The 25,059-nt window shown below is 45.9% G+C and overlaps 8 protein-coding genes across 8 annotated transcripts; 2 read left to right on the top strand and 6 right to left on the bottom strand.

The window, feature by feature from the left end:
* PCOAH_00014910 (ADP-ribosylation factor 1) lies at window positions 1-1,046 on the bottom strand (the record flags this gene model as incomplete). Its single annotated transcript, XM_020058300.1, has 5 exons — window positions 1-88; window positions 231-381; window positions 516-603; window positions 723-793; window positions 899-1,046. 5 exons carry the CDS (start codon window positions 1,044-1,046, stop codon window positions 1-3), a joined length of 546 nt encoding a protein of 181 aa, XP_019913706.1.
* Window positions 1,047-3,339: 2,293 nt separating this feature from the next.
* Window positions 3,340-4,885, bottom strand: PCOAH_00014900 (Uncharacterized protein; the record flags this gene model as incomplete). Its single annotated transcript, XM_020058299.1, has 4 exons — window positions 3,340-3,434; window positions 3,528-4,025; window positions 4,268-4,500; window positions 4,611-4,885. The coding sequence occupies 4 exons, from the start codon at window positions 4,883-4,885 to the stop codon at window positions 3,340-3,342; spliced, it is 1,101 nt and encodes a 366-aa protein (XP_019913671.1).
* A 501-nt stretch (window positions 4,886-5,386) lies between these two features.
* Window positions 5,387-9,940, bottom strand: PCOAH_00014890 (Uncharacterized protein; the record flags this gene model as incomplete). The annotated part of the gene is made up of 1 exon (XM_020058298.1): window positions 5,387-9,940. The coding sequence occupies one exon, from the start codon at window positions 9,938-9,940 to the stop codon at window positions 5,387-5,389; it is 4,554 nt and encodes a 1,517-aa protein (XP_019913829.1).
* A 1,736-nt stretch (window positions 9,941-11,676) lies between these two features.
* On the bottom strand, window positions 11,677-13,410 carry PCOAH_00014880 (Uncharacterized protein; the record flags this gene model as incomplete). The annotated part of the gene is made up of 1 exon (XM_020058297.1): window positions 11,677-13,410. The coding sequence occupies one exon, from the start codon at window positions 13,408-13,410 to the stop codon at window positions 11,677-11,679; it is 1,734 nt and encodes a 577-aa protein (XP_019913860.1).
* Window positions 13,411-14,313: 903 nt separating this feature from the next.
* On the bottom strand, window positions 14,314-15,793 carry PCOAH_00014870 (Uncharacterized protein; the record flags this gene model as incomplete). The annotated part of the gene is made up of 2 exons (XM_020058296.1): window positions 14,314-14,753; window positions 14,881-15,793. The coding sequence occupies 2 exons, from the start codon at window positions 15,791-15,793 to the stop codon at window positions 14,314-14,316; spliced, it is 1,353 nt and encodes a 450-aa protein (XP_019913907.1).
* Window positions 15,794-17,582: 1,789 nt separating this feature from the next.
* Window positions 17,583-20,173, top strand: PCOAH_00014860 (Endomembrane protein; the record flags this gene model as incomplete). Its single annotated transcript, XM_020058295.1, has 7 exons — window positions 17,583-17,675; window positions 17,803-18,186; window positions 18,312-18,418; window positions 18,552-19,430; window positions 19,524-19,591; window positions 19,690-19,771; window positions 19,930-20,173. 7 exons carry the CDS (start codon window positions 17,583-17,585, stop codon window positions 20,171-20,173), a joined length of 1,857 nt encoding a protein of 618 aa, XP_019913665.1.
* Window positions 20,174-21,082: 909 nt separating this feature from the next.
* PCOAH_00014850 (Uncharacterized protein) lies at window positions 21,083-23,044 on the bottom strand (the record flags this gene model as incomplete). Its single annotated transcript, XM_020058294.1, has 1 exon — window positions 21,083-23,044. The coding sequence occupies one exon, from the start codon at window positions 23,042-23,044 to the stop codon at window positions 21,083-21,085; it is 1,962 nt and encodes a 653-aa protein (XP_019913700.1).
* Window positions 23,045-24,172: 1,128 nt separating this feature from the next.
* Window positions 24,173-24,964, top strand: PCOAH_00014840 (Deoxyribose-phosphate aldolase; the record flags this gene model as incomplete). The annotated part of the gene is made up of 1 exon (XM_020058293.1): window positions 24,173-24,964. The coding sequence occupies one exon, from the start codon at window positions 24,173-24,175 to the stop codon at window positions 24,962-24,964; it is 792 nt and encodes a 263-aa protein (XP_019913734.1).
* Window positions 24,965-25,059: the final 95 nt, after the last annotated feature.

Raw genomic sequence — 25,059 nt, 5'->3', positions numbered from 1 at the left:
TCACTTTGAATTATTTAAATGAGTGGTGAGCCAATCGAATCCCTCGTAGAGTCCATCGCCCCTGGTTGCGCATGTAGATTGAATGAACCTGCAAGGGGGGGAAAAAGGGCAAGCAGGTTAGCAAAATGCGTAGGTATGCAATGCGTAAATCTGCTATAAGGTCCGTTCTGGTGGCGTCCCGGCAACCTCTCCCAACCGTACACACAGGACGCTTTCAGTTGCTGACGTACCAGTTTCTCTCCCTGATCGTGTTAAGGTGCAGCTTTTCCGTCACTTCAGCTGCAGACATGGCATTTGGCAGATCCTGCTTGTTCGCAAATACCAGGATTATGGCGTCCTTCAGCTCTTCCTCGTTGATCATCCTGTGTAATTCTTCTCTCGCTGCGGGGGTGGGGGAAAGTTAAAGTAGAGGAATAAGGGGGATGAAGCAACTGTTCACAAAAAAAGGGGCAAATGGATTTATGCCAAGTAGGTGATACACTCCTCTGCACGCGATTGGGTGCGCCCAAACTTACCGTCGTCAATTCTCTCCCGGTCATTGCTGTCCACGACGAAAATTAATCCATCCGTGTTGGAATAGTAGTGTCTCCACAAGGGTCTTATCTGCACAGGGGGGAAAAATAGAATCACCAGGTGGATGCGGACAGGCGATTTATAACTTCGTGCACCTACAAACGCACTGGAGGATAAACAAAACCAGTCTGGTGTCAGCAAAAATGTACCTTATCTTGTCCTCCGACGTCCCACACGGTAAAGGAGATGTTCCGAAACTCCACTGTTTCGACGTTGAAGCCTGCGCGAACGGAAGTGACGATGGAATGTGAGGACAGAACGGAGCTATGCAAGCGGATGGCAGGAAAGTCGACCGCTTAATTAGCCACCCAGTTGGTTGACCTACCTATCGTCGGAATTGTCGTGACCACCTCACCCAACTTGACTTTATACAGAATGGTCGTCTTCCCTGCTGCGTCCAACCCGACCATCAAAATCCGCACGTCCTTTTTCTGAAAGAGACGATTGAATAATCTGCTCACGAACAGCCCCATCTTTGTCTGCAAGGGAAAGTGGGGAAGAAAATGAATGGAGATACAATAAGTATGCTTAGCTCACTGGTTGGCAACAATACCACATGATCCATTGCTCCACGTGGGAAGATTAAGCAGAGCAGCGGGTACAAGCGATTGGGACGACATGCCTCTTACACCCCTTGTACATACAACTCATAGCTGTTACGCATTATCAGCGCGTGAGTCCATATAGTACCTTCGAGCTTTACCTGGTCAATGGCACGAGCGGTTCTCTCTCTCCAGCAATAATAACAAGCTACTACACCTTTACAAAAGAGGGCTTCACTAACCGTTGGGCTAAGTTACTCATATAAAAATGGTGAACGTCACGCGGGGTGTTAAAAAAAACAAAAAAAAAAAAAAAAAAAAAAGAATGCATAACTACACGGAATGAATGCACAATGGGGGAACAATGCAATGCAATCAATCGGTCAATCAGTCAACCAGTTAATGAGTCAATCGCTCGGTGGTCCCCTGCTGCGCTGGTCGGTTATAATATTCCCGTCGGTCGCTCATTCGTTTGGTCACTCCGCTCAAGCATGCGCATGGATGAGGAGTTTACTCACGTGCATATAAGCATGCATAACGATGACGCGAGGGAGCAAATGGGAAACGTCTGCGTGGAGTCAATTCTTCTTCCAATCCGTTTGGCTGAAAAAAAAAAAAAAAAAAAAAAAAAAAAGGGGAAAAAAGCACCCATAAAAGTGCGCCCTGTATTATAATATGCCCATAAAAACAGTACTCTGTGCCACTCAAGCGGGTCACTCTTACTGGAGCGCGCCGCTCACGGGGGTACGGCGTTCACCCGAGCAGTATTTTTGCGTGACCTCAGTAGTGCCCCTTAGCGTTGGGCCCCCTCACTTCGCTTCCACGCGGGTGTGGTGCTTAACGCTTGTACACAGTATATGACCTATGCATACCACTTTATACGTGTGCAACGCTTTGTAACTCATGTGAAGGCACTCGGGGCGGCCAAAAGTGCGGCTGCCCTCTCTCCTCCTATTACCCGTGTTTCCCCAGGGGATGACGACAATGGTGAGCGGCAACTGGTGAATGATACGGGGACGATACGGCAACGCAATCAGCGAGGGTTGGAAGCAGAAGCAGAAGATTTATTTTGGTAATTTTTTTTCCCTGCTGACAACGAAACTTCGCCTAGTTTTTTCCCCGCGAAAACATACCCGTACCAGGGTGTACTGCGTGTACCGGGGGAGGGCGATGAAAAAAAAAAAAAAAAATGGCCCGCAGGAAGGGGCACAAGAAAAAAAGCAAAAAAAAAAAATATAAAAAGGGTGAGGATGACAACGAAATGGCCAAACGGATTGCCAACCGTATAATCAGTCGCTCGTGGTATGGTCCTGTTAGGGGGAAAGGCGAAGTTGAAAAGAAGATCGCCGTGACGTAAACTAAACGCGTCGCAGAAGTGAAGTTATAACACGCTTCCCATTTTTGCGCCTTTGTATTTTTGTTGCCTACTCACTTGTGTACGCATTGGGGGAGTCATAACTTTTATTTTCCTTTTTTTTCCCATCCGTGTGGTACCTTCTTGTCCTGTTAACGTCACTGTTCAGGCTGATTAAGGAGGCCACACTTTTGGGCATATTGTTCTTATGCGGGGGATACATATGTTAAAGTGAATTTTTTTTTTTTTTTTTTTTTTTTTTTTTCTCCTCCTCCTTTTCGCTAACCACATGTATTGCAACAATGTGTGCAAAGAGGCATGTGCGCTAGCATACCGTCCAAATGATCATTGGAGAACGAATCGGGAGATAGGCTCAACCGGCGCGCCATTGTAACACCGTAGCTGTGTGTACAGTTGCACTTACGAAACACACATGTGTAGCCGCGTAAGGGACACACTTTCCCTTCGGTCAGGGAAAGAAATTCTCCCCAAGGATGGTGCAAATATGCCTGAACATGTGCAGGCAAAAAATGTAACAATAGGAGTTGTACCATCTGTTCCACTTATAACAGCGCAGTTAAAAGGTAAGGAAGCAATGGCAGTTGTCACTGTAGCGGCAACTTGTTGGGAGGTACCCATTAATGCTGAGCTAATCTGCCAGACGTACCTCTTTGTGATGGGGCATGAGTTCGAATAAGTCTCCCCCCTCGAAGAAACGAAACATGTGTTGCGGTGACGACCGCAAAGAGTTCGCATTTGACATGAAAAAAAAAAAAAAAAAAAAAAAGCCAGACGCAGTTCAAAAAGCAGTTACGTCCAGTTGAGGCATCGGTAGACAACGTGGTAAGTCACCCCCGAATTCTGCAACCGCTAAAAATTGTAACGACGGTTCTCCTTCATCTTCCGCTGCTCACGGAGCATAATGAGGTGTTCCTCGTGGATGACGTCTCTGAAGTCGGCGATGCCTAAGCGTGTGAAGGGGGAGGTGAGTACGTGAATGCGCGGATGATTAGGTGAATGAATGGGCAAATGAGCACTTCGCTTGTGGTGAGGCTTACCCTCCTCAAACGCCTTGATAACGGCCAAACGAGTAGGCACGTGGACGTTCTGGTGAACCATCTTCCGCAGCTCCCTGTTCTCCGGGGTAAGTGCACACAAGTTCTCCCACTCCAAGTTCACGTCATACACATAGTAGTTGTACTTGTCGTTAAAGACACACTCAGTCATCATTTCCATCATAATATACTCATCGTAACGGGGAAACAATCCTGGGGCACACTCTCCTCCGTACTTTTCCTGTAGTAGTTTGTTCTCCTTTAGTATTTTACACTTGGTCCAAAAGGGGGGTGGCAATCTGTACTGTAAAGTCCTCCCCCTTGCGTGGAATATTTTTATCTGCGTGTGTATGTTAGCTTGTAGGAAAATCTCGAACAGAGGCATTTTTACGTCCATTTTTAGGTTCACTATTTGTACCTTGTTTTCGAACTTTTCCTTGACCTTGCTGATTAGGCTCTCCATTTTGGCCTTGTCTCCCTCCATCAGTTTGCAGTACGGGCCTGCGGTGGTAAACAATAGGTGGTAACCATGTTGGAGGTAACCATGTTGGAGGTAACCATGTTGGAGGTAACCATGTTGGAGGTAACCATGTTGGAGGTAACCATGTTGGAGGTAACCATGTTGGAGGTAACCATGTTGGAGGTAACCATGTTGGAGGTAACCATGTTGGAGGTAACCATGTCAGTGGTAAACAATCTGTGGTCAACCTCCCGCACGTCGCCACGTGGGCCAATTTGCTAACCCATCTTGGGCGTCACGAAGTAGAGGATGTTCTTCTGCTTGTTCTTCTGGGCCTCATAGTTGCAGTGGTTGATTAGCCGCGTCTGCCGCATGATGTCCAGCACCTTCTGCCTGCTTTCATGGGTGAGCGTGTAGTCGTCCTCACTCCGATGCTCGTCCTCCGTCTTGTTCCTAATTTCTTCCTTCATCAGGAGCTCCTCCCACGTCTCCACGGGCGGCAGCGGCGGGATGTACCTACGGGAAAGTGGTCAGCTGGTTGCAAAGCAGCAATGTGGTGATAAAACGGTCACGTGGTAGCAAAGCGGCGACGTGGTGACAGAGCCACTTCCCCAGCCAGGACGTACTCATCATCCGTGAAGTATTTGTAGTCTTCGTATTCCTCCGTGGCCTTCAAAGTCGTGATGGGTCTGTGCAAGGCCCTGCCCACCCGAGGGACTGGGACCTTCTTCCTACATCCCCATGGGTGAACGGAAACTTGGAGACCTCTCTGCAACGTGAAGCTGCAAACGCATGGCGCCTTCACTGTCAACACAAGAACTAGGAGCAGCCACAGCAGCTGACGTGGAGCTCGAGGCACTGGGGGCATCTGCGAGGCTTCACATTTGTGGCTGTGTAACATTTGTTCGAACGGGGGGTGCGCACAGAGGTCTCTGCACACATGGTGATGCGCGACATATCGGATGACGCAGCGGAAAAGAGAAGTTTGCTTTGTTCGCCGCGAGTAGTTGCAAGCATCGTTCTAAATACGTATGCTCCTTCTATTCTTACGCACGGGTTTGACGAGGTGCACACCTTTTCGCCAACGCACAAAAGGGGGAAAAAAAAAAAAAAAAAAAAAAAAAAAAAAAATTATGAACCGTTCAGGTAATTTCATAACTAAAAAGCTAATTATGCATCGTATTGTATGTTTTTTTTTTTTTTCTCACACCCTTTTTTTCTTGCCAACTAGCCATTTTGCAAAACCTGTGTAACTTTTGTGTTAACTTTTTTTCGTTAATTAAAAAGAGTTACATGCTGTTGAGTGGAGGACACGTACACATGATGGCAATCGCGAATTGGCAAATGGGCAGGTGCACGGGCATGCGAGCGGCGCAGCATGATCTGGTCTAGCCTGGTGACCTCACCGCTGTGCCTGGAGGCGGCACTGTACCAGCGCGCCCCTCAAATAGTCGCAGGCGTTCTGTTGGAACAGGTCCGCAACAATGGTGCGAAAGTCAAACGAGGAGGAGCCCTCCACGTCCTTGAACAGGAAAAGAAAATGCTTCACACTGTCCAACTGGAGCAACTCATCCAAGGAGGTTGTACTACTCTCCTTCAGTCTGTACACCTTCTCCTGAAGGGAAAAGTAATTCTTGCAAATTTTAATAAAGGCAGACGGGATGACGTGTAAATAGGAAGTTAATTCTTGCGGGTCGTTCTTCACAAAGAGGTTCATCTCTCCAGTGTACACTTCGACGGAGTCGTTATAGAGGTCACCATGGGGAATACCCCCTCTCCCGCTAGGACTATTCTCTTCGTATCTCTTCAACAGGTTGGCACTATTACCGGCCTTCCCCTTCTGCTGGAGAGTCAATATTGGCGGATTGAACAGCAGGAAGGAGCGCAGGACAATTTTGAGCATCCCCAGGTAAATCAAAAAGTGAGAGGACTCAAACGGAAGCAACATGATCGAGTCGGATATGTCCAGGAATAAACCTAAGGACCTCTTCACAATGTTACAGTCGTAGCTGTGAAGAAGCAGCTCCAGACTTACAAACAACGTGTTCAACGTTTCATTCTTGTCGTCCCGATAGAAACGACAGAAGAAGGATTTACCGTCTTGTTTATTCTTTAATTCGTTTGGAACGGTGAAAACATTTTTGCATATTTTTAAAAAAGTAAAAATGTAGTGTTTGCTATGATAAAGGAGGTCTCCATACATTACGTAGTCCTCCTCCTTGATGTCCTCCTGCCTGTTCAGCTGTTCATGAACCGTCTGGATGTGCTCTAAGCTGGCCTTGAAATAGGTGTAGTGCTTCACTACGAACTGTGCAAAGATCTGTTCGCACCAATTGGCTACTAACTCTTTCACGGTTCGTTCTCCAAGGTGCTGCTTTAACTTCTCACTCAGAGATAAGTACACTTGTTGCACGTTTTGGGCCATGAAGTGGTAGGGGCTGTAATCGAATGAGGGGGATAGAACTTCCTGGAATAGCTTCCCCATGTCGTTGTATACAAATATATACCCCTCACTGATGAACCGCTTCACAACAGTGCACATATTTTCGTGCAGGGACTTCACCGTTAGGCTGAACTTCTTCCCACTTCTTCCTTCTTTTCCCATCTGCGTGCACAAATTTGCAATCTCGCGCTCCCTCGCGTTCAGGTGGAAGTAACTCACCTCCGCACACAGCATGGGGTGTGCCTCGAATGACCGACAGTTCTTCAACATATCGTTCAGCACAGGGTATACGAACATGACCCTGGTGAAGAGCTCCATGCTGATTTGCAGGAACGGATTATTCTCCACCAGGTGTGCGTTCTCCAGTATGGCCCCACCAACGGCATCAACCTGGCCCACCTTGCGAAGACGCGATTCCACCTTTGCAAAGGCAAAAACGGAGAAGTACGTCTGCGCGATTTTCAGAACATCCAGGAGTGTTCGACCGATCTCCACCTTCCCCTCATCCCCGAATAAAAACTGGAAAAGACTCCCAAACGATGATATGCTCTTTGCAACGTCACCGAGGAATACAAACAATTCTTCCAAGACGACCCTCAAGTAGGAATTTATCACCTTTCCATTCAAATCATCTACCTTCAACACAGAAATGAGGGTCAGTAAAAATACACAAAGTTCTTTATTACACTTGAAAAAACTGCTGTTCGTCTTAAACTCGAGAAACGAATTCAGCAACTTCTCTAGCATATCGTTCGTCACTATATGTTTCAAATTTGAGATGATGGAGGTGAAAATGGTGAAGTAATTTTTTTTCAGTTCCATCGAGGTGTTGGCGTCGAGTCGATCTGCCGAATTGGTTGTTTCCCCCTGGACGATATTCCGCAGCAAATTTTCCATCATGTAAAAGGCGCACTGCTTATTGTAGTGCAGCAGGTAGGTACTCTCCGACAAGAACTGCAGTCTCTTCACCTCGAATAGGAGGAAGCTAGGAGAGACTTTACACATGTCTATGAAGTCTCCATTTAAAATATCCTTATAACAATTTAGCAAGTTGTTAATGCAGTCTGGGCTAACTTCGTAGTAGGGAGACCCCCCGTACTTTTGAATGCAGTTAATTATGTGTATCTGTAGGTCGACTTTTTCCTTTCTCCTCTTTAACTCCTCTATGTTGTCCTCCCTTCGGTTGGAATTATCCCAGTTTGTGTTCACTCCCTTCCAATTGGTCACCTCTGTTTCTTCGTAGCTACTTTTTCCGATAATGCGCTTGGAAAGTGAATCCCTCAAGTGCACAATTCCTTGTAAATAGGTTTCCTTCTCTCCAGGGGGGAGTAGTTGAAAAGAGATGACCTCCTCGTTCACCTCGGTATCCCCCCCCGTAACAACTTCCTTGCACTCCTTCATCGTGTTAATAAAAAAAACCAGCAACTCACAGTACCCACGGAGCAACACATAGACGAAGTAGTCCTTCACCTTCATCGACTCGTTGCACAAATTTCCAACGGTAATGTTTTTGTAAAATCGGAAGAACTCGCAGAACACCTCCACCATGATGGAGAACACTTCATGGTTAAGTCCCACCAGGACACGAAACAGGGAAAAAATCCTCTGTTTTAGGAGATTCTTCGTGTGGTCACTTCGGCCAGATTGGTTCGACGTAGTAACGCCACCCTCCCCCTTATCTCCCCCTGTAGAGTCCTCCCGAGCGTATCGAAAGTAAGTCTCAAACCACTCCTCATTGTATTCACTAATAAAGTTTTTAACAAAGTTTATCATCATTTTTTTGTTCAGGCAGTTCTGATCAGAATACAAAGGTATTTTAACAAACCGAACGAACATCAGGATGAACAGTTTTTTCATGTCTTCTACGTTAAGAACGAAGTGTATGTCCTGGTTGAACACCTTTTCGTTGTTCTGGTCCAGCATGCTTTCTCTGTCCACCCTGTTAATATTATATTTCTGGCTAGCTATTTCACTTTCCCTATTTTTAATGTAGATTAACTCCCTGTTGTGGTCGAATATGTTTTTGCAAATGGCTAGCACGTTGGCTAGTATCTCCACATCTGGGTGGTAAACATTTTTGAACACATTAATTATATACATGTGCAGGCATTTTTTTTTATTATTCTTTTCGTGCAGGTAGTTGGAAATGGGGACGGCAGACAGGTTCACGATCATTCGGATGTAGAGCTTCTGATAGGAGTAGCTCGTCACGTCAAAAACGTTAAGACTTATGTTGAAGTAACTTTCAAGGAACTGCATTAATTCCCTTTCGTCCAACTGGATAAAGGTCTTGCTGTTTACCCTGGAAATGTATTCAATAATGTTCAGGAAAATCAGAAGGAGATGTTCCTCCAACTGCAGTTTTGCCAGGAAGGACTGCACGGGGGGTGACACGCAGCTCAGTTCGTTCACGGAGAGGTAACTATTGTATAGTAGGTTGAACTGGTCCAGCGGCAGGGGGGGGTACTCCCCTCCCACGGAGGCACTTTCCACTGCGTTATTCTGTGCGACGTTTGAACCCGCAAACCGAACAAAGAGCAGATTTAAGAGAAACTTCAGCGGGGAGTTGCTGCCCCCACGGTGGTTAAAAAACAGATACGCGGGGAAGAAAAAGAACAGCTCCTTCACACACTCGATGAGCAATTCGAACTCTCCCTTCTTCCTACCACTCAGACTGTAATAAAAACAAATGGAAAGAAACTCGAACAACTCGTTCGCCTCATTTATTATCAGGCCCCTGAAAATGTTTAATTGCTGTTTGTTCTGGACGTTACTACTATTTTCATTGCTGATGTTGTAGAATATCTCTCGAAGGAAGTTCAGGCAGATGTGCACCACGGTGGTGAAGTACCCACCATCGCAATCACCACCACTGCTACCAGTATCGACCCCCCCCTGCAAAGACAACCTTCTTCTTAGAAACTCCCTCACAAAAAAGAGCAAAAAGTTGTATAGGTACCTAAAGTAAAGGTACTCATTGTTCAGGCAGAGGACGCTAAAAATCTGAGCAAACTTATTCTTCGTACAATTTATATAAAAACGGATCAAGTAATTGTCCCTCTCACTTAGGTAGTCACCCATTAACATATTATTTGGGTTCAGAAAAACATCGACGAACCTCTTCTTCACTGCTTCTACTGACTTCTCCTTCATGTGTAGTGTGTTCCCATCCAACTCGTGATTGAAACTGATGGGTAAAGAAAACAGGATATTAATGAAGCTGTTCCTGATATTCACTTTACTCTCCTGTGGGTACACATGGTAGTGCTTTCCTAACAACTTGCTCATGTAGCAGAAGGAGAGGAACACCAGATGCTCCTTGAACGCGTTCAACGTCTTGTCCTTCTCGATCAGGTCCGAGTATACCAGGTAGAACGCCCCGTAGAATTCAGAGCAGTCTCTATTTCTGCACTCGTTCAGGTAATTCACGCTCCCAACTTCATTCTTAAACGACTTCATCAGAATTTCGCTCAGCTCCCTGCTCTTCTGCAGGATGTTCCCCGGGGCCTCCATCCTGCGGTGAGGAGCTATGCACTAACGGCTATATAACGACGACAGCCAATGGTGTGCTTGCTCCCTTGTGCGATTTTGTTCCCCCTTCCTGGTATCTACCCTTGAGCGGGGAAAACTTATCCAAAAATGGGGAAAAAATATATATATGAACAGACCACGCGGAAGGAGCAGCCACTTCGCCGTACCCTCTTCCTGTATGTCCTTCCCCCTATCTTATTACTTGTATCTTAACAGCGTAATAAAAATAAATAAATAAATAAAATATATATATATATATATGTAAAAAGGGCGACGTCTCCCTGTTTCTGTTCTAGGCAGTACGTTACCAAGTAGCCACGTTCGGCCACATCGTGTTCGAGGAGACCAATGCAACTCTCCCCGCGTGGGAAAAGTGCCTCTCATCAACGGAGATCGCCGTGGGATTGTTTCCCATCTGCCGGTGTTTTGCTCTCAAGTGGGCAACGCGCATACATACATACGTTCACACGTTCATTGTACAAAGCAAAAGGAATGCTTTCGCTTAATCATAATGAGTAAGCATGTGCTAACATGACCTCTCCTCTTGTGTGCACTTCGGGCTTTACAAACTCATTTTCCCTCATGGACAAGCGATGAGTTGGCTTTCCCCTTAAAATTTTTTTTTTTTTTTTTTTTTTTTTTTTTTTTTTTTTCTGACCGGGACTGCTCTACTAATGATCTGCCGTTCTGTCGCCTCGAGGGGGCTGGTCAGCAGGTCGAAAAGGAAAGAAACGGAAATACCTTCTCTTCAAGGAACAAAACGGCGTAAGAACATGCGGCCCTGCATGCATGCTGCAAATGGTCCTGCGTGCATACACGTAGTTATAATTTGCCTATTTTACCCAACCATGCCAAGCACGCACCTTGTGAATTTTCCTTCTTCGCTTGCCAGCGTGTAGTCCCCTCCCCCGTGATTAGTGAAGTCGCGCCAAGGCACAATCCTTCCGCCAAAAAAACTGCAAAAAAAAAAAACACAAGTAGGAATACAGCTCCTCCATGCGTGCACAGGTTTATGATTAGCTTGTCCCTGTGGAATGCTATAATATATTTTGTTACGAATTAACACCGACCAGCGAACAACTCCGCCTCCCTCCGGTCTGCTATTAACATGTGCACTAGCCAATACGACCACATGGAACAACAGCCTTTGCAAATTTAAAAAAAAAAAAAAAAAAAAGAGGCATATCAGCTACGCCCCTTTTCCGTGTGCACAAGCCAACAGGGTGAGTCACCCGCTCTGCTGTATAACGATGGATTGAGCAGACGGAACAGCACTCTGGGACAATTCCCAGTGCCAGTTGTGTTGCCACCCTTGGGAAGCAATTAACCCCACGTGGGCGGGGGAGGGTCATCCCTATGTGTACTATGCACCCCGACGTGGGCGTATAATTTTTTTTTTTTTCCACGTGAAAGCCGCTGCCACACACGCACGAAGCAATTCCAACGTAGGAAGCAGAATTTTTTGGAGGCCAAATTGTTTCCCTCGGGGGAACACCAAAGACATGCCATGCACGTTAAGCAGTTTGTTCCCCGTGGGAAGAACGCAAGGTCCATGAAAAAAATAATAATAATAAATAAACAAGTAACGCAAAAAGGTAGCATAAAAAAAGAAGGATAAAAACGGTGAAGGCTAAACGGGTGTCCACTAGCAGAAGCGGCAACGATTGTTCAGGTTGGCAAAACTGCCAAGGATGCTCACACCCACCACACGACACAGCTCATACAATCTTAACTCTGCTTTCCATCAGCTTTTGCTTCTTCTCACGGGCGATCCGCTTGGCCCGTTCCAGGGGCGTCTCCTCAGGGGGGGCAGCATTCACGGGGTCGATACAGGGGGCGATACCCGGTGCTTCGGCCTGCACACTGGAGGAGTCCACCGTTGCAGCTGCGTTTGCTGTCGCCCCATCAGGGGACACATTCACTTGGAAGAAATCCTCCCCGTCGTACACATCATACACGTCACCTGAGAAGTGTTCCCCGGGGGCACCCTGCTGGGACTTGTGCACCGCATCGTCACGGGGGGAAGTTCCCACTCCACCTGCCCCGTTTTCTCCCTCCTCCTGTTCGTCACCTCCTTCAGCCTGGATGACGCCGAACTTATCTGCCCCAAAGTCCGTGTTGTAAAAATTTTTAAAATTGAACACGTTAATGTTGTCTCCCATTTGGTGCGTCTTAAACAGCTCATCACAAACGGAGTAAGTTGTCTTATACTTATAAAGCAAATATGCGCGGTAGTGCTCATACATCTCCTTCTTCTGACTGAGTGTTTGTACCTTGGAGAGCACATCATGTATGTTGTATTTACGCCGAACCGTTTTGTAAATATCTGTTAAGTCTGTGTTGTTGTCCCCCATGAGTAAAACATTATTGACGGGGAAGTACAACTTTGACATAACTTCATTTATTAAGTTCATAAAAAGGTTGAAACTTGTTTTTAAGTTTTTTCTACGATGCTGTTTTATCTTTTGTACCATTCGGGTGTACTTGTCTGTCAGTTTAGATAAGTCCATATTTATTTTCTCCCTTTCGATTATAAAGTTGGTGTCTTTTCCCGCCTGGTCAACGTTACTCCGTGGATGGTCAGACATATCCCCGCCATCCTTCTCCTCCCCGTACAAGTGACACAACTCCTCATCCTTCGTGTAACTGCAACAGTTTCCCTTTAAGTACAATTCTACTAGCTTCTTCTTTATCGCCAGAAGGTAATTCTTCCTCCTTATAATGGGGACAGAGGTATTCCTTCCGATATGCTCAATTTTGCTGTTTTTAAAAAATTCTGACTGGTCAGGTAAAATTAAGTACTTCTTCAGCACTTCATTTTCGAATAACTTTGCAATAACAATATTTTTGTAGTCATTCGTCACACACTGTAGTATCTTCCTAATAGCTGCGTTGTAATGCTTTTCGCTGTAGTCAATTTTTCTTTTTTTTTTTTTTAAATTTAAGTACATATATATGTCCCACAGTTCGTCGTTTTCTGGGAGTATTTGCTTTATTTTGTTTTTTTCCTCCCGCACGTACTTTTGCAGCTCGTCTTCTTCATCACCCATTTCATCTCCCATTGCATCATCGTCACTGCCGCCTTCCCCACCGCTACTGCCTTCGTTATTACCTCCATGCGAGTCGTTCCACTTGTCTGTGTAGCTGTTCCTCTTCCGCTTCTTCTTAATGTAGCCAGTAATTTTATTCAACGCTACATCGTTAAAAATGTTTTTCAGTTGAAACCCTATACTTTTTTTCCGTTTCTTCTTTTCCTCCTGTTCATTTGGCTCTTCCCCAACGGGATCGTCTGCCCCGTCTCCCATGTAGTCGTCTGCCGCGTCCCCCATGTAGTCCTCCGCCACGCCCCCCGTGGGGTCCTCTGCTGCTCCCGCATTTAAGTCATCTTCCTCGCCAATTTTCGCCCCATCCTGGGTGTACACCTCATCATCGTCGCTGAAGTTTAGGCTCATTTGGCTCGCTTCGAAAGGGAAAGCATACACACCGCAACCGGTTGGCCAAAAAGGTATGAACAGCCAAGGTAACAAATCAACAGAATGACAATTTTGAGAAAAAAAAAAAAAAAATTATGAACAGACAAGGTGAAAGGGCAGCAAAAATGTAGCCAATTTGGTAAAAAAAAAAAAAAAATATGCACAGGCAAGGTAAATTCAGCTATAAATAAGGTGAAAAAAAAAAAAAAAAAAAAAAAACGAACAAGACATCCGCAGAGGTATACACCTCGCTACTTCGCCCTCACAGAGAGGTAATAATAACCGGCCAAGGTATGTTAAGCATCAAATGGGAGATACCATCGATTGTTCTTTTTTTCTCCAAGAAGGAATACCCACTGCACAATCGATCAGTGAACGTAGCCTCGAATGTTCCACAGGTAGCTGGCATGACGCCGCTTCGCAGTTTTGCAAAAGGGCCGGTACGTATATACACATGTGTGCATGTTATACACATACCATGGCATTCCTTATGGCAGCTGGGGAGCAAGACCAACGCGGGTTTATAATCCCACATTGGAAGCTTTATTCTTTTATTTTTTTTCCCCCACCTTCTTCGCCAGTATTGATAAAAAAAAAAACGTATGGGCGGAGAACAAAAAAAAAAGAAAAAAAAAAGGCGGCGGGGAAGTGAACTGGCTAAAGGTTCAACAAACGGGGCATGCCCACGGGGGTGAAGAAAAAAAAAAAATAATAATAAATAAATAACACGCAGATGCGGGTTTCCGTTCACACCTCCCAGGGGTTCCTCGAATTAGAAATATGGGTCTCTCCCAACAAACGCACACGTAGGTGAATGTGTAAAAATGTGTCCCCCTGCACGTGTACGCCAGCCCTGGTGAATGTATACGTTGGGAGGGCAGCTTATGCGCGCGTCAAGAAGTACATGTCTATTTTGTTCGATAAAACGCTCAGCAGGAAGAGGGCGAGCGAAAAGGAAGAAATGTAAATGCCTGCGAAGGACAAATTGTTCAGGTAGTAGTAGGCCGAGTGGGCAATGTATATGTAGAACAAGGAATTGATCGGTGAAATGATATCGAGGAGGTACTTGTATTTATGTAGGTGGAGGAGGATCTCGTAGAACTTGTTGTTGCCAAAGTAGAGCCTCTTGAGAAAGCTGTACTGGTTAAGGAGGTTGACGTAGAAGTCGGTCTTCTGGTCTTCCTTCAACGCCTTCATGACTTCGTCCCGGTTAAAAAAATGCTCGTCCGTCCACTTTTTGAGGAAGGTCCAGTTGTTCTGGCACATGAGTCGCGTGTAGATGAGCAGCAACTGCGCGAGCACAACACCTCCAAGGATTTTGCCTAAGTGGGGGGAGTGCAGTAAGTAGGGGTGAAGTGCATTATCAGTGCAGTAGCAGTGATGCTGCAACTGGTGGGAAGGCGATACAGACGCATCGCTAGCAACGCCGCTAACGATGGGTGCACCTACTCCTGCGCGAGCCGAGCAAGTGGAAGCTGCCCCAGTTGGCCTGCACGAGGAAGTACGGGTAGACAGACAAAAAGGAAAAAAAAAGCACGTGCACCACGTTATTCAGCATGGATAGCTTCCTTGAAAAAAAACTGTACGAATTTAAAACAAAGAACAACCGTAAAACAAAAAACTTATAAAAAAAAAAAAGCAACGTGGATAACGTATGCATCTTCACAAGTCGGTCCGTCTTCACGTTTCTGAACTCTCCAATGAAAGCATATTTTTTTTTAAAAAGGCTGTAAATTAAATCGCTCTTAAAGTATAGAAAAGTAAAAAGGATGAATAGCAAGTTAACTGAATTGTAATTGACCATTTTAGGCAGATAACCAGACTTGCTCAGAAGGGGTAAGCTAAGACAGTAGTTCTGCACTGCATTGTACAGGTAGCTATTCCCAATATAATCATAGCAGACGTTATAGCCATGTTTTAGTTTATCGAAAATTAGTCCTGAGTCCTCCTTCAGCTTGTTATACACATGCACATAGTAACTTCTCGTAAAATCAATGTTCGTCCTGACCAGCTCTTTTGCCCTCTGTCTTAAGTTGTCTAAGTCGTCCTTATTGATCCGCAAGGAGTACTGGTTCAGCACATTTTTCAACTTTTTCAACTTCCTGAGCTTATCTGCTATCGTCTCGTTGTAATTATATTCCTTTTTTTTTATGATCTCGTTTTTCACACTTTTGTCAATGTTATGGAAATTTATGTTTGTGTAGAGTGGCCTTCTTCCTTTTCTTTTTACTTCAGTGAGGAGGATGTACTTTTGGTTCACTTTTGGGACCATTTCTTGGCTCCTGCTCCTCACGTCGGGCGTCCTCAGGCTGCTGGCCACTGCGAGTAGGGCGACCTGGAGGAGCAACGTGACTGCTTTCATCGTTTCCTAGGGGGGTGGACAAGGGGAATTAAGTGGGGGGAAATTTAACTGACGGAGTGATAAACGGGCGCCGCACTTTGTCGACAAGGTAAGTTTGCACACGGAGCAGTTAGTGCCCCCCTTCGACCTACTTCTCCTACCGGCACTTCTCATCATAACAAGGACAACTAAACGTGGGATGCATAAACCTAAGAGGTGGTACAAAGTAGAATGGAGGAAGAACCAGTCGCCTTCTCAGCAGTTCCAATGGGAAAGTTTTTTTAAACCGTTCTTGGGAAGCCACACACTTCTGACTTTACACCTCTTTCATGTTTAGCCGTTTTGGCACAGCGCTTCTCCCCCAAAAGAAACACTACGTAGCAGAGGACACTCGACAAGAAAAGTACACATACATCACAGTGTGTGTATGCATGGGTTTTTCTTTTCCTCTGTTTCTTCGCTGTGCGGTGTGGCAAGGCACGCTTATCAGTGTCCCTTCCACTGGTGTGTGTACTGGCCCAATCGGTCTTTTCCTTGCCACCCGGTTAGTCGCTCAATCTTATGGTCCCCCCTGATGCTCCCTTATATAACCCCAACGCAAAGTCGCTACTCTGACAACGCAGCTGCATGTACAGAGGTATGCACAGAATGGGTCATACCATTTTACTGTGTATGCACGGAGGGGGAGAAAAAAAAAAAAAAAAAAAAAAAAGAACAAAAAAAAAAGAGAAAAAAAATACCACTTTTTGCGCCTCCTTCAGTAGGTACCCAATAGGAAGCTACAGGTCCTCTCACACAGGAGCCATACAAATGCGGGTGACGATCTGATTATTTCGCCACCTGTTCGTCATCCTTTTGCTTCCTCACAGCTTCGTCTTGCGTTACTACACTTGGTACGGCTACTCGTAGTTCCTCACAACTTAGAGTAACTTCTCATCACCTGTCGTCACTTTTTTTTTTTTTTTTTTTTTTTTTTAATCTGAACAAAGGGGGGCCGACTCAAAGTAGTGTATAGTGGGGACAATGACGCACAACTTCTAACAGGAGAGCGGGTCATCACATACACACGCCCACTAGGGGGTGGTGCTTGAAGGGCAATTTTCCCCCCTTGATGCACACGCAAGCACAGTGCCGAATGGGTACGACCCGGGTTCGTCCTCCCGTTCGTCCCCCATTCGCAGGCCCTACAGAAACGTTCATAATTCATACACCAAGTGTAGTGCTTACATGTGAGGCTGCCTTCGGTTCACGCAACAGAGTTTTTTAACGCCAATGAGAGATGCGCCCAGCTTAGGGAGAACCGGTTAAGCGGTCCTTCGCAACGTGTTCGGTGAAAACACCGCATGTGCACCACGGAACAGCAGTACTTTACATACATATATATAATATATTTTTTTTTTTTTTTTTTCCTTCTTGTTCTCCCTCCCCCCCTAGTCGCATTTCCACAGATGGATCATATAGCATGTGGCCTTGTTGCCCTACAATTTTTTTAATTCTTCAATGTTTGGAAAATCCGTTTGGAAGCATCTTCTTTTTTTACCCCCATTTAGTTTATCCCTTTTTTTTTATGCCAACGGTCGGCTTGTGCATCGCGCTACTATGTGCTTGTTCTCTTCACGTTGTGTCGTACCCCCCACCGGAGAGGGTCACTGAAGAGAGCCACGTGGGAACTACGCGGAAGTGCCGCACAGAAAAAATACCAAGGAGGAGATCCCCCCCCTTTCTTTTCCTCCACCTTTATACGCGCAACACGCGTGTAGCATGACCAGGCAGCACGAATAAAACATGTACATAAGGCCAAACAGGAAAAATGATTTACAAGTTTTTTTTTTTCGCCCTCGTGGTGGTCTTCCTCCACTGCGTACAGGATGTGGCGTCCTACCTACCCGGGATGAACCCAACGGTGGGCAATCACAGGGGGGGATAATCATACATGTAGCGTTGCGGGAGCGTGATGACCTACCTGTTCGACCCACCACCACGATCATTGTCACATCTGACTGACCTTATTCCACCCACCCCCCCGGCAGATCTACAAAAAGGGCGACAAAGTAATCATCAGCGTGAAGAACCTGTCCAGCCGGAGAGCGGTCACATCCCTGGATTACTTCAACTTCCCACTTTGCTCCTCGGATAATGCTAGCATATCGGGAGATGAGGCACCTAACATTTTTAAAATTCTCTCTGGGGATAGTTTGCACACCACATCTATACAGACTACCTTCCTGAACGATACCAGCTGTGCCTTCTACTGTAGAATCTACATCGATGACAACGCATATGATAAGTTCAAGCACCTCATTCTGTATAACTACAATATGATCTATTCGGTAGATAATTTGGACATTTTCCGGCAGGACCCTCGACGGAAGGGCTTCTACTACACGGGCATCCCCGTTGGCTACATCCAGGATGTGAGTACCGCATTGATCATGGGGTGCACCGAACTCGTTGCCCCGTTATATATTCACTTATTTACACATTCACGTATTCACTTATTCACATTTTTACATATTTACTTTTTTTTCCCCCCTTGTAGAAGAACTACGTGCTGTACACCTACTTCCAGATCACCATCCTTTACAACAACAACGGGGGTCAGTCGGACGGGAACTACATCGTGGGGTTCGAGGTGGAGCCCAAGAGGTAGGCATCAACATTCAACAGGGTCACCACAACGACAACGACAACGACCAACTGAAACTGTTGCGTCGTCGTGGCGTATAACATACTATGACAGCGCATATATAACGTGGTGTCATTTTGTTACCCCTCTTAGCGTCGACTTCGAGCAGAACGAGCAGTGCCAGCATAACGAAGCCACCATGCCGATGGAGAAAAATAAATACGTGACGTTTAAGTACGACATAAAGTATGTGCAAAGTGAGAACTCCTTCCAACACAGATCAGAACACTACTACAGAAATCTAAACGACCAAAGTATGATCCATTGGTTTTCTATAATAAACAGCATCATCCTTTTTATTCTCCTTTGCTTTTTCATAAGTTCCATTCTTATAAAAGCGTTACATAAGGATATAAACAAATACAACCGACTGAACACCAACATATTTGAAACAGACGATATTGATGACCGTGGGTGGAAGTTGGTCCATGGGGATGTCTTCAGGAAACCTATAAACTCTACCTTCTTTTCAGCTTTTGTTGGTGTAGGCATACAGATCATTTTTATGCTTCTCGTCTGTGCGTTGGTTCTACTCATTGGGGTATATAAGTACAAGCACAGGTATCGATACGTCCAAGTTATGTTTTTCCTATGGACCTTCATTAGCAGCATTTCTGGGTACTCCTCGTCCCGTCTCTACAAGCTGTTTAGGAGCAAACATGTGAAGCTAACCATTTTTAGGACCTCCCTCATCTACCCTGCCATTTTATTTTTTATTTTTTTCCTAATCAATCTTGTCCTCCATTATGAGCACTCCAACACGGCTATTTCCTTCTCCTCCCTAACGTTCGTTTGCGTCCTTTGGTTCGGGATATCTGTGCCGCTCATTTGTTTGGGGTCCTACATTGGGAATAAGAAGAACCCAATAGAGTTGCCCGTGCGGGTGAATAACATTCCAAGACACATTCCGAAGCAGCCCCTCCTCAACTCCTTCTTCGTCTCCTCCTTCTTGGTCGGCCTCATCCTCTTCGCGTAAGTCCCCACGCGTATAATGCACAAGCACATTTCTACACCGATGCACGATACACCAATATACCGATACACCGCTTTTTTCCCCCCCTGCAGGAGCATGTACACCGAGCTGTTCTTCCTCTTCACGTCCCTCTGGAAAAGCAACATGTACTACCTCTTCGGTAAGCAAGACAACGGAGTGCTAACCCCACGCAAGAATACGTTTAGGAATGCTCCTCCACGAATATGCCTCACTTTACCCGTTCTTTCCCCCCCGCAGGGTTCCTCTTTTTGGTGATTTTCCTTCTCGGATTACTGAGCGCCCAACTGTCCATCGCCCTGACGTACTACTCCCTCTCCTGGTAAGCAACACGTCCAGCATGAAATCGCGCAATGGCGCATGTTATAACCCCCCTGATGGCGTAGCAGGGTGGTATCGTCACACCAATTTGCCTCATCATTAGCACACACACATGAATATACTTGCACGTAAACATGCACGTACCCGCTTACCCCGCAGCGAGGACTACAACTGGTGGTGGAAATCCTTCGTGGCACCCGGCTCATCAGGACTGTTCCTCTTCCTCTACTCGATTTATTACTTCTTCGCCAAACTAAGCATCTCCAGTTTTGCCGAAACGTTTATTTATTTTGCCTACTCGTTTATCATGTCCTACACGTGCTTCATCTACACGGGCACGGCGGGCTTCCTCGCCTCCTTCGTCTTCCTCAGGAAAATCTACTCCTCGATAAAGGTGGACTGACCAACCGATTTACAGGGGAAAGACACCCCACTTCACGTTGCTTCTTTTCGTTTCGCCTGACAGCGCTGCCTCCATTCACCACCTGGGCATGCACAACCGTGACCGTTTCGTAAGTGCTCCCCGATTACGTCGTCCATGCGTTTTAATTGTTTCTTTTTTTTTTTTCGTGCACCTCCTTTGCTGCCTGTACACAGTGTAAGGAGCCACTAATTAGCAACCACAGCCACGCCGTGCAAAGCGGCAAGAGCGCATATCGATGGGTACGTCGCTATATACGTTTGTGGCACCACCCCTCCATTTGATGCAACCCACCTGGACACCTTTTTAATTCAACTTATTTTTATGCCGTACATACTAATTTGTTAATTCTACTACCCCTTTTATTTTATTTATTTTTTTTTTTTTTCCCAAACGACGTTTTAATTAATGAAGTATATCCACGTGAGAACGTGGCACGACCCCCCAACCGGTCAACCGGTCAATCGGTCGTCTTCCCACTCCAGCCACTTGTGTTTTCCCACGAACAAGGGGGATAGAAGACCCAACAGATTCTCTTCGCCACGGGGGGATGACCCCTCCATAAAGAAGATAAAGTTGTTAGTACGATTCAAACAAAAGGGGAAAGAAATCTTAAATTTGAAGGTGCATCATTATGCAATGGCAAACGGAACGGGGTTCCATTAGCGGGGGGTCACTTCACTGGGAAAAACAGAAAAGCGACCTTGCAAAATGATTTACCCGCTTTCAAATGAACAAAAAAAAAAAGACACGTCGAATGGAAACACACCAAATTGGTGAATGGTGCGCAGAGTGCAGCATATAAAATGTAGATGCACACGCTGGTACACACGATCAGTCGGGGTTGCAAACTCGCTTTTGCCGGAGGATCCCCAAAAGGGTGGGCCCTTATTACGCCTTCTTCGTCTTCCTACTCGTTTTTTTTGCCTTAAAACCCGATTTTTGCGCCTTAAAAACCAACTTTTTTGCCTTCACATGGGTTTCCTTCCCTTTCTTCACATGGGTTTTCTTCCCTTTCTTCACATGGGTTTTCTTCCCCTTCTTCAGATGGGTTTTCTTCCCCCTCGCGTGGAAGCCCACCCCGCGTGCAGCCTTAAAGGGAAAGTTTTCCAAATAAGCTGGCACCTCCGTACCACTGCTCTTAACAAATTTGACGATGTCCTTCATGTGCCTAACGTCCTGTTGCATAAAAAAGGTGATGGCTTTGCCTCCCTCCGAATCTGAGCGGCACGCCCGACCCACCCTGTGGATGTAGCTGTACTTATCATAACAGACGTCGTAGTTAATTACCGTTTCGATTCCATGAACGTCGATTCCTCTGCTCAAGACGTCTGTGCATACTAGGTACCACACATGTCCTTCCCGAAGGTCCTTAAAGACCTGCATCCTTTCCTCTTTTGTTCTTTCAGACGTGAGCAGGGCGACATGCGGTGCCTTCACCGAATCAACATTGCCAACACTGCCCATCGTGCCAACCATACCAGCTTTCCCAACCATGCTAACCCCGCTCAACGCTCGACGCAGCGTGGCGTGCACCTTCTTCGCCTTCTCCACGCCGTTCACGAATACCAACACGGGGATGTGCAACCCACCCCCCACAACCAAGTTCCGTAAAACCAACCCCTTTTCTTCCTCACTGTTTACATAAAGCAACTCCTGCTTCACATTCCTATTAACTGAGTTGATACTCTGACCAAAGTACACCAGCGCGTAAGTGGGACAGAGGGTGCTAATAAAGGAGCGGGTACTACCTGGTAGTGTGGCCGTGGTGAACACCTTCTGTATTTTCCTTTTCTGAATTACTACTAGCAGTTTTTTCACATGTTCCAAAAAGTTTACCTCAAATAATTTGTCCACCTCATCAAACACAACAAGCATGCATCTGGACAGGGTCACTTTTTTCATCTCAATCAGATGGATCAGTATTAATGGTGTGCAGATGCACACATCTATGGGTTCTTCCTCCCTCACTTGATCTTCCTTCGTTAGATGTAGAACCGCAAACTGTGGAAACGCCTCAAACAGGATCAATGCGTGATCATATATTTGGCTAGCCAATTCGTTCGTTGGCACAACGATTAGGCTTCGAATGGGAGTGGAACTTTCTTTCTCTTCCGCGTCGGATTCACGGTTGTCCTTCCCCGGAGGGGAATGTGGACCTTTCTGTTTATCCACAGAATTATTCACCACGGGTTCCCCCTGATGCTGTTTATGTTCCTCCCTGCCCGAACAGATCAGCCGAACCAGGAGGGGAATCAAAAAGGCGCAGGTCTTCCCACTGCCCGTCTGAGAAATGCAAATGGTGTTCCACCCCCTCAAAATCGTGGGGATGCAAATTTTCTGAATATTCGTTGGGCTTTTAAATCCAAAGGTGCCCTTAATTGTGTTAATTAACTTTTGATAGTCACTCCTTGGAAGGGTTGTCCTTTCCGCATGGGTGGTACAACCATCGTTGTTCTTCTCTTCCACTGATGCGGTAGGTATTCCGCTTGTCCTGATTTCCTCTCCAGTTGATTCCCCTGAAATGTCCTCGAAGAAACGAATGGGCACCACACTATCGCTCATGTTCACAAACTCGATGTTTATTTTATTACCCTTCATGTAGCTTGCCACCAAATTAGGGTCCGCACAGAATTCGGAAAAACGCAACAATTCCACTGTCCTTTCATGCTTTTCCTTCTTTTCTTTCCCATTTGGTTCCTTTTCCTCCTCCTTGCTTTCTTTCTTCCCCTTGGATATGTTGAAAATATTTTTTAGCGGCTTCAGGTTCTCCCTCTTCAAACTCATCAAATCCTCATTTTTCAGGCACCGTCTTAAGTTCAGTCCGTAGGTTAACTGTTTGGCTACCTCCATGGCGGGCTTAATAATAATAATAATGTATCGGCGGAAGGGCAACCATGCAATCGTGCAAAGTGATGGGGCAGCTCTACTTCCCTACGTGGAAGGAGGGGAATTATTATTTCCCCGCGAGCCACCCGCGTCGCCCCGGCCGTCCCTCAACAACCTGCAGGACCAGCAAAAGGGGGAAAGTAAACTCGTAAAAATAAACGCGTAAAAATGAATGCGCGAAAGGAAAAGTTAAAACGAACAAATTGGCGCGAACAAATTACAACTCCAAATTTTTAATTTTAAAATTGTATTTTTTTTTTTTTTTTTTTTTTTTTTTTTTTTATTTCTCCTTTTGGCTAGTAGTAGTAGGTTTGGCCTTCTCTGCAACGCGCCGTCGCGCCCGCGCTGAAAGGGACCCACAACATATCCCGCATAATGCCGCGCCTACCCATTCGACGGAAAATTCTTCGCCCCGTCCCTATATATGCCCTACATGGGAGTTTAAGTCTTCTATACAGTTTATTCAAAGAGGCAAATAGGGCACGTTTGTCTATGCCACTTTTATTTTTTATTTTATTTTATTTTTTTTTTGTTTTCCCCACCCCAAGTCGTCTGCTTGATTGAAGAAAAACCTTCGCGTAATTTAATTTCCCCCCGCGCGAGTTGCTCTTTTTTTTTTATTGCACATTTTTTTTTGTACGTACGCTTTAGTGTTCCCTCAGTGGGGAAGTAACGGCAGGACGATCCTTTTCCGCTTTTCACCCGAAGGCATACTTCCAAATGGGCCAAAAATTGTTTCACAAATGCCAGTTCATGCTAAACGTGAAGCTAAATTTAAATGCAAATTTCAGTTAAGGTGCAAGTTAGCAGAATAATCCATCACATCCGGTTGAACGAATTGTTTCCGTGTAGGCTCTGCACGGATCCCCTCATTTGCACGGCGGAGTAACCACTTTCTTTTTATCACAGCGAATGAACCACTCCTATGTAGCCTCCTAAACGAACACTTCAAAAGGGTTGCACATCATCCGGGTGAACACGCAAGTAGCCGCGTCTCCACGTCTGCACTTATTCGCGTCCCCAGTTGGGAATTTCCCAGTCGAAAAAGCTAGCCATTTGGTTGTTCAGTGTGCCGGTTTATCCCCTTTCCGAATGGCTAACTACGCAGAAACGTTCGCCGCGTGGACGGCCATCTGTCTGACGGACCATACCCTCCTGGGTGATGACGACACGGAGGAGGATGTGAGGGCGCTGTGCCAAGAGGCAGTCAAAACGTGTCCTTTCGCAGCGGCCGTTTGCGTGTACCCCCGTTTTGTAAAATTCATAAACGAACAAATAAAAAAAGAAATCGTGCCCTTCAAACCAAAGGTCGCCTGTGTCATAAATTTTCCAGAGGGAAAAGATCCCATAGAAAAAGTACTAGAAGATACTTGCAAGGCAATTAGTGACGGGGCTGATGAGGTCGACCTGGTCATTAACTACACAAAAATTGTTGAAGACCCAAAGGCAGGAATTGCAGAAGCTACTCTCCTAACGAAGAAGGTTAAGGAAGTGTTAAAGGAGAAGGTACTGAAGGTTATAATTGAAGTTGGGGTACTGAAATCGGAGGATTTAATTGTCCAGACGACGTTAGCTGTACTGGAGGGGAATGCAGACTTTGTGAAGACATCCACGGGGAAGGCACAAGTCAATGTGACACCCAGTTCAGCCAAATCGATAATCAAGGCGATGAAACTGCACTTGGAGGAATATCCTGAAAAAAAAGACAAAATTGGATTGAAAGTTTCCGGAAGCATAAAGGACCTCAGCATGGCCAGCTACTATATTTTGCTCGCCAGGGGGGTGTTCAGCGCCCTGGCTTGCCACCCGAACAACTTCCGCATCGGGTCGTCCTCCCTCGTCCCCAAGCTGCGGAAGGTTATTCAGAACTGCCCTCCTTGTTAGGAACTAGGCAAGAAAAGAAGGAAACCAATATCGATATGAAGCAGTGCAAGGACCTAGACCCACCTGCGTGTCACTGCTCATCGTAATTGGACCAC

The sequence above is a fragment of the Plasmodium coatneyi genome, chromosome 6 (genome assembly GCF_001680005.1).
Source record: "Plasmodium coatneyi strain Hackeri chromosome 6, complete sequence".
NCBI lineage: Eukaryota > Apicomplexa > Aconoidasida > Haemosporida > Plasmodiidae > Plasmodium > Plasmodium coatneyi.
Note: the sequence above shows the minus strand (reverse complement) of the source record. Positions and strands in the feature narration are given on the sequence as shown.